This window comes from Mobula birostris, unplaced genomic scaffold (genome assembly GCF_030028105.1).
Source record: "Mobula birostris isolate sMobBir1 unplaced genomic scaffold, sMobBir1.hap1 scaffold_497, whole genome shotgun sequence".
NCBI lineage: Eukaryota > Metazoa > Chordata > Chondrichthyes > Myliobatiformes > Myliobatidae > Mobula > Mobula birostris.
In genome coordinates, this window is record NW_027278108.1 from 199,551 (window position 1) to 212,509 (window position 12,959).

Below are 12,959 nucleotides of genomic sequence, written 5' to 3' on the forward strand. Positions count from 1 at the left end.
TTCAAATGAAGAAATTCCCCAGAATGGAGACAGTCTTTGCTGAGGTGGTTGGTTTCATTGGTGTAACCTCTGGCCACTTTGAATGAACATCCACAGTAATCAGGAACATGGGGTCCGTGAATGGCCCATCAAAGTCAATATGCAATTTTTGCCACGGTGATGACAGCCACTCCCATGGGTGTAACAGTGCCTGTGAGGGTGCATTTTGAACTTTTTAGCATCCCAAATAGCTTTTGGCCAAGTTTTCAATGTTTATCTATTCCTGGCCACCACACGTAGTTCCGGGTGAGACTCTCCGCCCTGACTGTGCCCAGGTGTCATTCATACAGTTTCTCTAGCACTCTGGTATGCAGCTTAGAGGGAACCACAACACGAGATCCACACATCACCATTCTTCGACATACCAACAGTTAGTCTCGTCTCACTGAGAACTCTGGCAACCATGAGCTGGCCATCCTTTCATGATGATGTCATCGACTTTTGACAATGTCGAGTCATTCCTTGTTTCCCTTTGTATTTCAGAGTTTGTTACTGGCAGCTGGTCCACCAATGTGGTGTAAAACACTTTTGCTGAGTCACAGTATGAAGACTTTTCTTCCGTTGCCAGTAGCGGAAGAGGTGACTAGCCATCAGCATTGCTGTGTTGTTTGGTACCTTTGAACACTATGTGATCAGAGTGGGTTCCGAGGAAAAGTGCCAACATTGTAACCAGGTAGCAGATATCACTGGCATTTCCTTCTTGGGACTGAATATGGACCTAAGGGGCTGGTGATCTGTCACTAGCGTGAACTTTTATCTGTAGAAGTAGAGGTGGAACTTCTTTATTCCCCAGATTAAACTAAGGGCTTCTTCATTCTTCTTTTCTTTTTCAATATTTTTATTGATTCTTACATAAAAGAATAGAGTACAGTAGGATATATAATATATATCGATTACAATATATTGGAATCACAAATATAGTCTCATTACCCCATATCCATATACATTAAATTTAAACATAATATTGAAAAGACATAATTTTATTATACAAAAAAAATCTAAACCCACTACCAGAATAAAAAACAGCTGTTTGGTTAAAAAAGGAAAAAAAATCCTTATCATATAATAAAACATATTGTTAGCCAACATCTGTGCTTAATAGTAAATCAAAGATTTTTAAAATAATTCAAAAAAGGTCCCCACAATGTTAAAAAACCTTGTCTTAGTTCAGAAATTGAACAACAAATCTTCTCTAAATTTAAACATGATATAACATCATGTAACCAATGAGTACGAGTAGGCGGAGAGACATCCTTCTACTGAAGCAACAATGCCCTCCTGGCTATAAGAGACATAAAGGCCAAAATATGCAAATCATGTGTCTCCAAAATAATATCATTTCCTCCAACAATACCAAATAAGGCATTTTACCAAGGTTCTGGAGGTGCTCTTCATCATTCTTGCCAGTCATGCTGATGTCATCAAGGTAACATTGTACTCCTGAGATACCTTGGAGCTCTTTGCAAATTGCTGTAGCTGATAGGACACCAAAGACCAGATGATTGTACTGGAACAGTCCCTTGTGAGTGTGGATTGTGAGGAACTTCCTGCTTGACTCCTCAGTCTGCATTTACAGATAGGCTTGTGACAAGTCAATCTTTGAAAACTTCTCCTCACCTGCCAAAGATGCAAGAATGTCTTCTATTCACGGCAGGGGATACTGCACAGTACACAGCATTGGGTTGATGCTCACCTTGAAATCCCCACGTATCTGAACAGCTCTGGCCTTCCTTTTCTTGATCACCAGGACAATGACCGTGGCCCAACCGCTCCACTCAACCTTGGAGAGAATTCCAGACGCCTCCAAGCTCTGCAGTTCAGCATCCACTTTAGAACGTAGTGCGTAAAGCACTGGACAGCTCTTATGGAATCTTGGTGTTGCTGCTTATTCAGTTCAATTCTGGCCTTCATGCCTTTAAGTTTACCAATACCCTTCTCAGATACCTTCTCATTGGTATTAAGCATCTGTGACAGTCTCTGGTTAGTGCTGCTTCTACACAAACTCATCCAAAAGTTAAAAAGACCCCAAATCGCTGCCAACAGAAAAAAAAATCCTAAGTCAAGTCCCATTATCTGTTTTCCTCCATTACAACACTGTAAGTGGCATTCTTGATGAGAGACAGGAATGTAGCAAAAGCTTCTCATTTGCTTATTATAAAAGTCTGTGTTTTTTTTTACAATAATTACGTTTTATTCGCAACAGGAACTACACATTTCCCATCAAAATATCATGCTCCTTTTTCAGGGTTTTCTTGTCTTCATAGAATACAAATGCCTACTGCTCGCCATCTAAAATCAAATCTAAAGTGAACAGTAAATCTTAAGGATTGAATTCTTTCACATTTCAATTCGAACAATATTATAAAGCAAAAATATAGGACAAGATATTTAGTTTCTAAATATGTTGAATCTTGACATCCAAACTTTTAAATTTCACAAGGGAGGATTTGAATATTTTAATCAGATTAAAGTAAAATTCTTGAGCTTGCTCATGTGTCTCTGCTTAATTTACAAGCACAAGATTGAAAAGAGTTAAAAACTGTCACCTCCTTTATCATGCATCGATCATTAATTCCTTCAAAGATGCAAACATGTGAAAGCCTGTGAACTCGAGTTGAACACTGTACTTTCTCTCAGTGAAAGGCACAAAATCTTCTCTATCCTTGTATTCCGGCCCATTTCTCCAAGAATAAGAGAAGCTGTTCTCTATTAAAGGGGCCTGTTGGGGATTTAACATCTGGTCCTCCTGACAGTAGTCTACTGACAGGAGTGCATGCTTGGGATCCAATTCCTCATTTCATGTGCTTAGAACGGAGGTGGATAGGTTTGCGATTAGTCAGGGCATCAAATGCTACTGGGGATAAGTAGGAGAGTGGGCTGAGAGGGTTATAAATCAGCCGCTGAAATCCTAACGCAGACTCAATGAGCCAAATCCCCAAATTCTGTTCCTATGTCTTATAGAGATCATGGCTCGGGTCAATGACAACAGTTCCTCTACACCATGACTTCAACTGCCTCCCTCAGACAAAGGTGCCTGCTCCAAATCGGGGATGATCCTGCTTTCTCCCACTGCCCAACAACAAGGAGCTGAACAGCCCAAGGCTTAGGGAGAGAGTGTCTAAAGGCAAGTGGCTGAGGGCCCTCAGATACCCGTCGCAGAGGGTGGTGGATGCAGAAGGGAGAAGGCCAATTGAGCAACCACCCACCTTTCGGTGCGTCGTAAATGATCATGTAGAAACCTCCTCCAATCCCCATGCTGTGTGCATTGTGCAGCCCGTCACATAGCATGCTGGCAATGGCCGCATCGACTGCTGACGCTCCCTGCTGGAGAAGGTCCCTGTGATAGAAAGAGAGTGAGGGTTAGTCTGCAACAGTTGGCCCACCAGGCTGTGCCTGTGTCAGAGGCACAGGTGACGCAGGAGACTGCGGACGTTGGGAACCGGACTGCAGACGGTCACCTGGAAAAACTCCACATGTCAGTCAGCAACTGCGGCCAATTCTGGTTACATTTTAAAATAAGGAGAGAAGGAAATCTCAGTAAATTTGCTTCAGGGGCTGCAAAGATCGCTGCCGAAGGTTCGTGGATGAATCCTGCGGAGGGCTCCACACAGGCTGTTGGCCTGGCAATGTTCTGCAGTATGACTGTGGCAGGTAACCATGGAGACAGAATTTCCTGTGTCCACAGATACCATGGAGGTGTTCCAGGATCATTGGGCAGGGAAAAATATCATCCAGATAGGGATGGAAATGTTTTAATTTACTATTGTTGTCTATTTTGTTACATTATTTTAGATTTGTAAATTGGCAATAAGCGTAATCAGTAACGTGTCAGCATGTAGAACGGCCAACTCCTGTGATATAATCAGTGACGTCTGAACGGGTTGTGTTCACTGTTCCCAAGATATAATTTGTGACGTCTGACCGGGTTGTGTTTCCTGTTCCCGTGGTATAATCAGTGACGTGTGACGAGGTAGTGTTCCCTCTTCTCATGATATAATCAGTGACGTGTGACCGGGTTGTGTTCCTTGTTCCCGTGATATAATCAGTGACGTGCGTCCGGATTCTGTTCCCTGTTTCCGTGATATAATGAGTGACGTATGACCGGGTTGCGTTCCCTATCCAAATGATATATTAAGTAACGTGTGACCGGGTTGTGTTCACTGTTCCCGTGATATAATCAGTGACGTGTGACCGGGTTGTGTTCCCTGTTCCCGCGATATTATCAGTGACGTGTGACCGGGTTGTGTTCCCTGTTCCCGTGATATAATCAGTGACGTGTGACCGGGTTGTGTTCCCTGTTCCCGTGATATAATCAGTGACGTCTGACCGGGTTTTGTTCCCTGTTCCTGTGATATAATCAGTGACGTGTGACCGGGAAGTGTTCCCTGTTCCCATTAAATTATCAGTAACAAGTGACCGGGTTGTGTTCCTTGTTCCCATGATATAATCAGTGACATGTCACTGGGTTATATACCCATGATATAATCAGTGACGTGTGACCGGGTTGTGTTCCCTGTTCCCGTGATATAATCAGTGATATGTCACTGGGTTATATTCCCGTGATATAATCAGTGACGTGTGACCGGGTTGTGCTCTCTATTCGCGTGATATAATCAGTGACGTCTGAGAGGATAGTGTTCCCTGTTCCTGTGATATAATCAATGACGTGCGACCGGGTTGTGTTCCCTGTTCCCGAGATATAATCAGTGACATGTCACCGGATTATATTCCCAGGATATAATCAGTGACATGTCACCGCGTTTGTATTCCCATGAGATAATCAGTGATGTGTGATAGGGTTGTGTTCCCTGTTCCCGTGATATAATCAGTGACGTGTGACTGGATTGTGTTCCCTGTTCCTATGATATAATCAGTGACATGTGACCGGGTAGTGTTCCCTGTTCCCGTTAAATAATCAGTAACAAGTGACCGGATTGTGTTGCCTGTTCCCGTGATATGATCAGTGAAATGTCACTGGGTTATATTCCCATGATATAATCAATGACGTGTGACCGGGTTATGCTCCATCATACCGTGATATAATCAGTGACGTGTGACTGGAATTGTGTTCCCTGTTCCCGTGATATAATGTGACGTGTGACTGGAATTGTGTCCCCTGTTCCCGTGATATAATCAGTGACGTGTGACCAGGTTGTGTTCCCTGTTCCTGTGATATCATCAGTGACGTCTGACCGGGTTGTGTTCCCTGTTCCCGTGATATAATCAGTGATGTGTGACCGGGTTGTGTTCCCTGTTCCTGTGATATAATCAGTGACGTGTGACCGGGTAGTGTTCCCTGCTCCCGTGATATAATCAGTGACGTGTGATCGAGTTGTGTTCCCTGTTCCCGTGATATAATATGTGATGTGTGACCGGGTTGTATTCCCTGTTCTCGTGACATAATCAGTGACGTGTGACCTTGTTGTGCTCCCTGTTCCCGTAATATAATCAGTGACGTGTGATCGGCTTGTGTTCCCTGTTTCCTTGATATAATCAGTGACGTGTGACCGTGTTGTGTTCCCTGTTCACGTGATACAATCAGTGACGTGTGTCCGGATTCTGTTCCCTGTTCCCATGATATGATCAGTGACGTCTAAGCAGGTTGTGTTCCCTTCTCCCCTGATATAATCAGTGCCGTGTGACCGGGTTGTGTACCCTGTTCTCGTGATATAATCAGTGACGTGTGACCGGGTTGTGTTCCCTGTTCCCGTGATATAATCAGTGACGTCTGAGCAGGTTGTGCTCCCTGTTCCCCTGATATAATAAGAGGCTAGGCATGAGGAGGTTAGTTCACAACAGGGGGATGGGAACCAGTGCAGAGAGACAGAGGGGTGTGAAGTGAGGGTAGAAGCAAAAAGTACTATGGAGAAAAGTAAAAGTGGGAGGCCGACAAATCCAGGGCAAGCATTAAAAAGGGCCACTTTTCAGCATAGTTGTATAAGGGCTAAGAGAGTTGTAAAAGAGCGCCTGAAGGCTTTGTGTGTCAATGCAAGGAGCATTCGTAATAAGGTGGATGAATTGAAAGTGCAGATTGTTATTAATGATTATGATATAGTTGGGATCACAGAGACATGGCTCCAGGGTGACCAGGGATGGGAGTTCAACGTTCAGGGATATTCGATATTCAGGAGGGATAGACATGAAGGAAGGGGAGGTGGGGTGGCGTTGCTGGTTAAAGAAGAGATTAACGCAATAGAAAGGACGGACATAAGCCGGGAAGATGTGGAATCGATATTGGTAGAGCTGCGTAACACTAAGGGGCAGAAGACTCTGGTGGGAGTTGTGTACAGGCCACCTAACAGTAGTAGTGAGGTCGGAGATGGTATTAAACAGGAAATTAGAAATGTGTGCAATAAAGGAACAGCAGTTATAATGGGTGACTTCAATCTACATGTAGATTGGGTGAACCAAATTGGTAAAGGTGCTGAGGAAGAGGATTTCTTGGAATGTATGCGGGATGGTTTTTTGAAACAACATGTCGAGGAACCGACTAGAGAGCAGGCTATTCTGGACTGGGTTTTGAGCAATGTGGAAGGGTTAATTAGCGATCTTGTCGTGAGAGGCCCCTTGGGTAAGAGTGACCATAATATGGTGGAATTCTTCATTAAGATGGAGAGTGACATAGTTAATTCAGAAACAAAGGTTCTGAACTTAAAGAGGGGTAACTTTGAAGGTATGAGACGTGAATTAGCTAAGATAGACTGGCAAATGACACTTAAAGGATTGACGGTGGATATGCAATGGCAAGCATTTAAAGGTTGCATGGATGAACTACAACAATTGTTCATCCCAGTTTGGCAAAAGAATAAATCAAGGAAGGTAGTGCACCCATGGCTGACAAGAGAAATTAGGGATAGTATCAATTCCAAAGAAGAAGCATACAAATTAGCCAGAGAAAGTGGCTCACCTGAGGACTGGGAGAAATTCAGAGTTCAGCAGAGGAGGACAAAGGGCTTAATTAGGATGGGGAAAAAAGATTATGAGAGAAAACTGGCAGGGAACATAAAAACGGACTGTAAAAGCTTTTATAGATATGTAAAAAGGAAAAGACTGGTAAAGACAAATGTAGGTCCCCTGCAGACAGAAACAGGTGAATTGATTATGGGGAGCAAGGACATGGCAGACCAATTGAATAATTACTTTGGTTCTGTCTTCACTAGGGAGGACATAAATAATCTTCCAGAAATAGTAGGGGACAGAGGGTCCAGTGAGATGGAGGAACTGAGCGAAATACATGTTAGTAGGGAAGTGGTGTTAGGTAAATTGAAGGCAGATAAATCCCCAGGGCCAGATGGTCTGCATCCCAGGGTGCTTAAGGAAGTAGCCCAAGAAATAGTGGATGCATTAGTGATAATTTTTCAAAACTCGTTAGATTCTGGACTAGTTCCTGAGGATTGGAGGGTGGCTAATGTAACTCCACTTTTTAAAAAAGGAGGGAGAGAGAAACCGGGGAACCGGGGAAAACGTCGGTGGTGGGGAAACTGCTGGAGTCAGTTATCAAGGATGTGATAACAGCACATTTGGAAAGCGGTGAAATGATCGGACAAAGTCAGCATGGATTTGTGAAAGGAAAATCATGTCTGACGAATCTCATAGAATTTTTTGAGGATGTAACTAGTAGAGTGGATAGGGGAGAACCAGTGGATGTGGTATATTTGGATTTTCAAAAGGCTTTTGACAAGGTCCCACACAGGAGATTAGTGTGCAAACTTAAAGCACACGGTATTGGGGGTAAGGTATTGGTGTGGGTGGAGAGCTGGTTAGCAGACAGGAAGCAAAGAGTGGGAATAAACGGGACCTTTTCAGAATGGCAGGCGGTGACTAGTGGGGTACCGCAAGGCTCAGTGCTGGGACCCCAGATGTTTACAATATATATTAATGACTTGGATGAGGGAATTAAATGCAGCATCTCCAAGTTTGCGGATGACACGAAGCTGGGTGGCAGTGTTAGCTGTGAGGAGGATGCTAAGAGGATGCAAGGTGACTTGGATAGGTTGAGTGAGTGGGCAAATTCATGGCAGATGCAATTTAATGTGGATAAATGTGAAGTTATCCACTTTGGTGGCAAAAATAGGAAAACAGATTATTATCTGAATGGTGGCCGATTAGGAAAAGGGGAGGTGCAACAAGACCTGGGTGTCATTATACACCAGTCATTGAAAGTGGGCATGCAGGTACAGCAGGCAGTGAAAAAGGCGAATGGTGTGCTGGCATTTATAGCGAGAGGATTTGAGTACAGGAGCAGGGAGGTACTACTGCAGTTGTACAAGGCCTTGGTGAGACCACACCTGGAGTATTGTGTGCAGTTTTGGTCCCCGAATCTGAGGAAAGACATCCTTGCCGTAGAGGGAGTACAAAGAAGGTTCACCAGATTGATTCCTGGGATGGCAGGACTTTCATATGATGAAAGACTCGATGAACTGGGCTTGTACTCGTTGGAATTTAGAAGATTGAGGGGGGATCTGATTGAAACGTATAAGATCCTAAAGGGATTGGACAGGCTAGATGCAGGAAGATTGTTCCCGATGTTGGGGAAGTCCAGAACGAGGGGCCACAGTTTGAGGATAGAGGGGAAGCCTTTTAGGACCGAGATTAGGAAAAACTATTTCACACAGAGAGTGGTGAATCTGTGGAATTCTCTGCCACAGGAAACAGTTGAGGCCAGTTCATTGGCTATATTTAAGAGGGAGTTAGATATGGCCCTTGTGGTTATGGGGGTCAGGGAGTATGGAGGGAAGGCTGGGGCGGGGTTCTGAGTTGGATGATCAGCCATGGCTATAATAAATGGCGGTGCAGGCTCGAAGGGCCGAATGGCCTACTCCTGCACCTATTTTCTATGTTTCTATGTTTCTATATGTCAACGGGTTCTGTTCCCCGTTCCCATGATATAATCAGTGACATGTCACCGCGTTTGTATTCCCATGATATAATCGGTGACGTGTGACAGGGTTGTGTTCCCTGTTCCTGTGATATAATCAGTAATCTGTGACCTGGTTGTGTTCCCTGTTCCCGTGATATAATCAGTGACGTGTGACCGGGTATTGTTCCCGGTTCCCGTTAAATAATCAGTAACAAGTAACCGGGTTGTGTTCCCTGTTCCCGTGATATGGTCACTGAAATGTCACTGGGTTATATTCCCATGATATAATCAGTGACGTGCGACTGGGTTGTGTTCCATCATTCCGTGATATAATCACTGACGTGTGATCGGGTTGTGTTCGCTGTTCCTGTGATATAATCAGTGAAAAGTGGCCCGTATGTGTTCCCTGTTCCCTTGATATCATCAGTGACGTGTGACTGGGTTGTGTTCCGTGTTCCCGCGATATAATCACTGACATCTGAGAGGATAGTGTTCCCTGTTCCCGTGATAAAATCGGGTTGTGTGACGGGGTTGTGTTCCCTGTTCCCATGATATACTCAGTGATGTGTGACCCGATAGTGTTCCCTGTTCCCCTGATATAATCAGTGAAGTCTGAACAGCTGTGTTCCCTGCTCTGCTGATATAATCAGTGACGTGTGAACGGGTTCTGTTCCCTGTTCCTGTGATATAATTAGTGACTTCTGACCGGGGTGTCTTCCCTGTTCCCGTTAAATAATCAGGAACAAGTGACCCAGTTGTGTTCCCTGTTCACGTGATATAATCGGTGACCTGTGACCGGGTTGTGTTCCGTGTTCCCGTGATACAATCATTGACGTGTGACCGGGTAGTGTTCCATGTTCCCGTGATATAATCAGTGACGTGCGACCGGACTGTGTTCCCTGTTCCTGTGATATAATCAGTGACGTGTGACCGAGTATTGTTCCCTGTTCCCGTTAAATAATCAGTAACAAGTAACCGGGTTGTGTTCCCTCTTCCCGTGATATGGTCAGTGAAATGTCACTGGGTTATATTCCCATGATATAATCAGTGACGTGCGACTGGGTTGTGTTCCATCATTCCGTGATATAATCAGTGACGTGTGACCGGGTTGTGTTCCCTGTTCCCATGATATAATCAGTGACGTGTGACCGGGTTGTTTTCTCTGTTCCCGTGATATAATCAGTGACGTGCGACTAGGTTGCGTTCCCTGTTCCTGTAGTATAACCAGTGACGTGTGACCGGGTTGTGTTCCCTGTTCCAATTGTATAATCAGTGACGTGTGACCGGGTTGTGTTCCCATGATAAAATCAGTGGCGTCTGATCGGGTTCTGTTTCCTGTTCCCGTGATATAATCAGTGACGTCTGACCGGGTTGTGTTCCCCGTTCCCGTGATACAATCATTGACGTGTGACCGGGTAGTGTTCCCTGTTCCTGTGATATAATCAGTGACGTGTGATCGGATTGTGTTCCCTGGTCCCGTGATACAATCAGTGACATGTGACCGGGTAGTGTTCCCTGTTCCTGTGATATAATCAGTGACGTGTGACCGTGTTATGTTCCCTGTTCCCGTTAAATAATCACTAACAAGTGACCGGGTTGTGTTCCCTGTTCCGGTGATATAATCAGTGACGTGTGACAGGGTTGTGCTCCCTGCTCCAGTCAGATAATCAGTGACGTGTGACCGGGTTGTTTTCTCTGTTCCCGTGATATAATCAGTGACGTGCGACTAGGTTGCGTTCCCTGTTCCTGTAGTATAACCAGTGACGTGTGACCGGGTTGTGTTCCCTGTTCCAATTGTATAATCAGTGACGTGTGACCGGGTTGTGTTCCCATGATAAAATCAGTGGCGTCTGATCGGGTTCTGTTTCCTGTTCCCGTGATATAATCAGTGACGTCTGACCGGGTTGTGTTCCCCGTTCCCGTGATACAATCATTGACGTGTGACCGAGTAGTGTTCCCTGTTCCTGTGATATAATCAGTGACGTGTGATCGGGTTGTGTTCCCTGGTCCCGTGATACAATCAGTGACATGTGACCGGGTAGTGTTCCCTGTTCCTGTGATATAATCAGTGACGTGTGACCGTGTTATGTTCCCTGTTCCCGTTAAATAATCACTAACAAGTGACCGGGTTGTGTTCCCTGTTCCGGTGATATAATCAGTGACGTGTGACAGGGTTGTGCTCCCTGCTCCAGTCAGATAATCAGTGACGTGTGACCGGGTTGTTTTCTCTGTTCCCGTGATATAATCAGTGACGTGCGACTAGGTTGCGTTCCCTGTTCCTGTAGTATAACCAGTGACGTGTGACCGGGTTGTGTTCCCTGTTCCAATTGTATAATCAGTGACGTGTGACCGGGTTGTGTTCCCATGATAAAATCAGTGGCGTCTGATCGGGTTCTGTTTCCTGTTCCCGTGATATAATCAGTGACGTCTGACCGGGTTGTGTTCCCCGTTCCCGTGATACAATCATTGACGTGTGACCGGGTAGTGTTCCCTGTTCCTGTGATATAATCAGTGACGTGTGATCGGGTTGTGTTCCCTGGTCCCGTGATACAATCAGTGACATGTGACCGGGTAGTGTTCCCTATTCCCGTGATATAATCAGTGACGTGTGACCTTGTTGTGTTTCCTGTTCCCGTAATATAATCAGCGACGTGTGATCGGGTTGTGTTCCCTGGTCCCATGATACAATCAGTGACATGTGACCGGGTAGTGTTCCCTGTTCCCGTGAAATAATCAGTAACAAGTGACGGGGTTGTTTTCCCTCTTCCAGTGATATGGTCAGTGAAATGTCACTGGGTTATATTCCCATGATATAATCAGTGACATGTGACCAGGTTGTATTCCCTGTTCCCGAGATATAATCAGTGACATGTCACCGGATTATATTCCCATGATATAATCAGTTACGTGTAACCGGGTTGTGTTCCCTGTTCATGTGATATAATCAGTGACGTGTGACCGGAATTCTGTTCCCTGTTCCCTTGATATCATCAGTGACGTGTGACCTGGTAGTGTTCCCTGTTCCTGTGAAATAATCAGTAACAAGTGAGTGGGTTGTGTTCCCTGTTCCCGTGATATGGTCAGTGAAATGTCACTGGGTTATATTCTCAGGATATAATCAGTGACGTATTACCAGGTTGTGTTCCCTGTTCCCGAGATATAATCAGTGACATGTCACCGGATTATATTCCCATGACATAATCAGTGACGTGTGACCAGATTCTGTTCCATGTTCCCGAAATATAATCAGTGACATGTCACCGGATTATATTCCCATGATATAATCGGTGACGTGTGACAGGGTTGTGTTCCCTGTTCCCGTGATATAATCAGTGACGTGTGACCGGGTATTGTTCCCTGTTCCCGTTAAATAATCAGTAACAAGTAACCGGGATGTGTTCCCTCTTCCCGTGATATGGACAGTGAAATGTCACTGGGTTATATTCCCATGATATAATCAGTGACGTGCGACTGGTTTGTGTTCCATCATTCCGTGATATAATCACTGACGTGTGATCGGGTTGTGTTCGCTGTTCCTGTGATATAATCAGTGAAAAGTGGCCCGTATGTGTTCCCTGTTCCCTTGATATCATCAGTGACGTGTGACTGGGTTGTGTTCCGTGTTCCCGCGATATAATCACTGACATCTGAGAGGATAGTGTTCCCTGTTCCCGTGATAAAATCGGGTTGTGTGACGGGGTTGTGTTCCCTGTTCCCATGATATACTCAGTGATGTGTGACCCGATAGTGTTCCCTGTTCCCCTGATATAATCAGTGAAGTCTGAACAGCTGTGTTCCCTGCTCTGCTGATATAATCAGTGACGTGTGAACGGGTTCTGTTCCCTGTTCCTGTGATATAATTAGGGACTTCTGACCGGGGTGTCTTCCCTGTTCCCGTTAAATAATCAGGAACAAGTGACCCAGTTGTGTTCCCTGTTCACGTGATATAATCGGTGACCTGTGACCGGGTTGTGTTCCGTGTTCCCGTGATACAATCATTGACGTGTGACCGGGTAGTGTTCCATGTTCCCGTGATATAATCAGTGACGTGCGACCGGAC

The 12,959-nt window shown here is 44.9% G+C and overlaps 1 protein-coding gene across 1 annotated transcript in view; it reads right to left on the reverse strand.

Annotated features, from left to right (window-relative positions):
• The window catches only part of LOC140193280 (glutathione hydrolase 1 proenzyme-like), a gene marked incomplete at its 3' end in the record, with an annotated part of 319,360 nt that overhangs the window by 191,021 nt on the left and 115,380 nt on the right, over window positions 1-12,959 (reverse strand). The window contains exon 2 of the mRNA XM_072250649.1: window positions 3,246-3,376. Coding sequence (XP_072106750.1) covers window positions 3,246-3,376 — 131 coding nt within the window. The remainder of the gene's footprint in view (window positions 1-3,245; window positions 3,377-12,959) is intronic.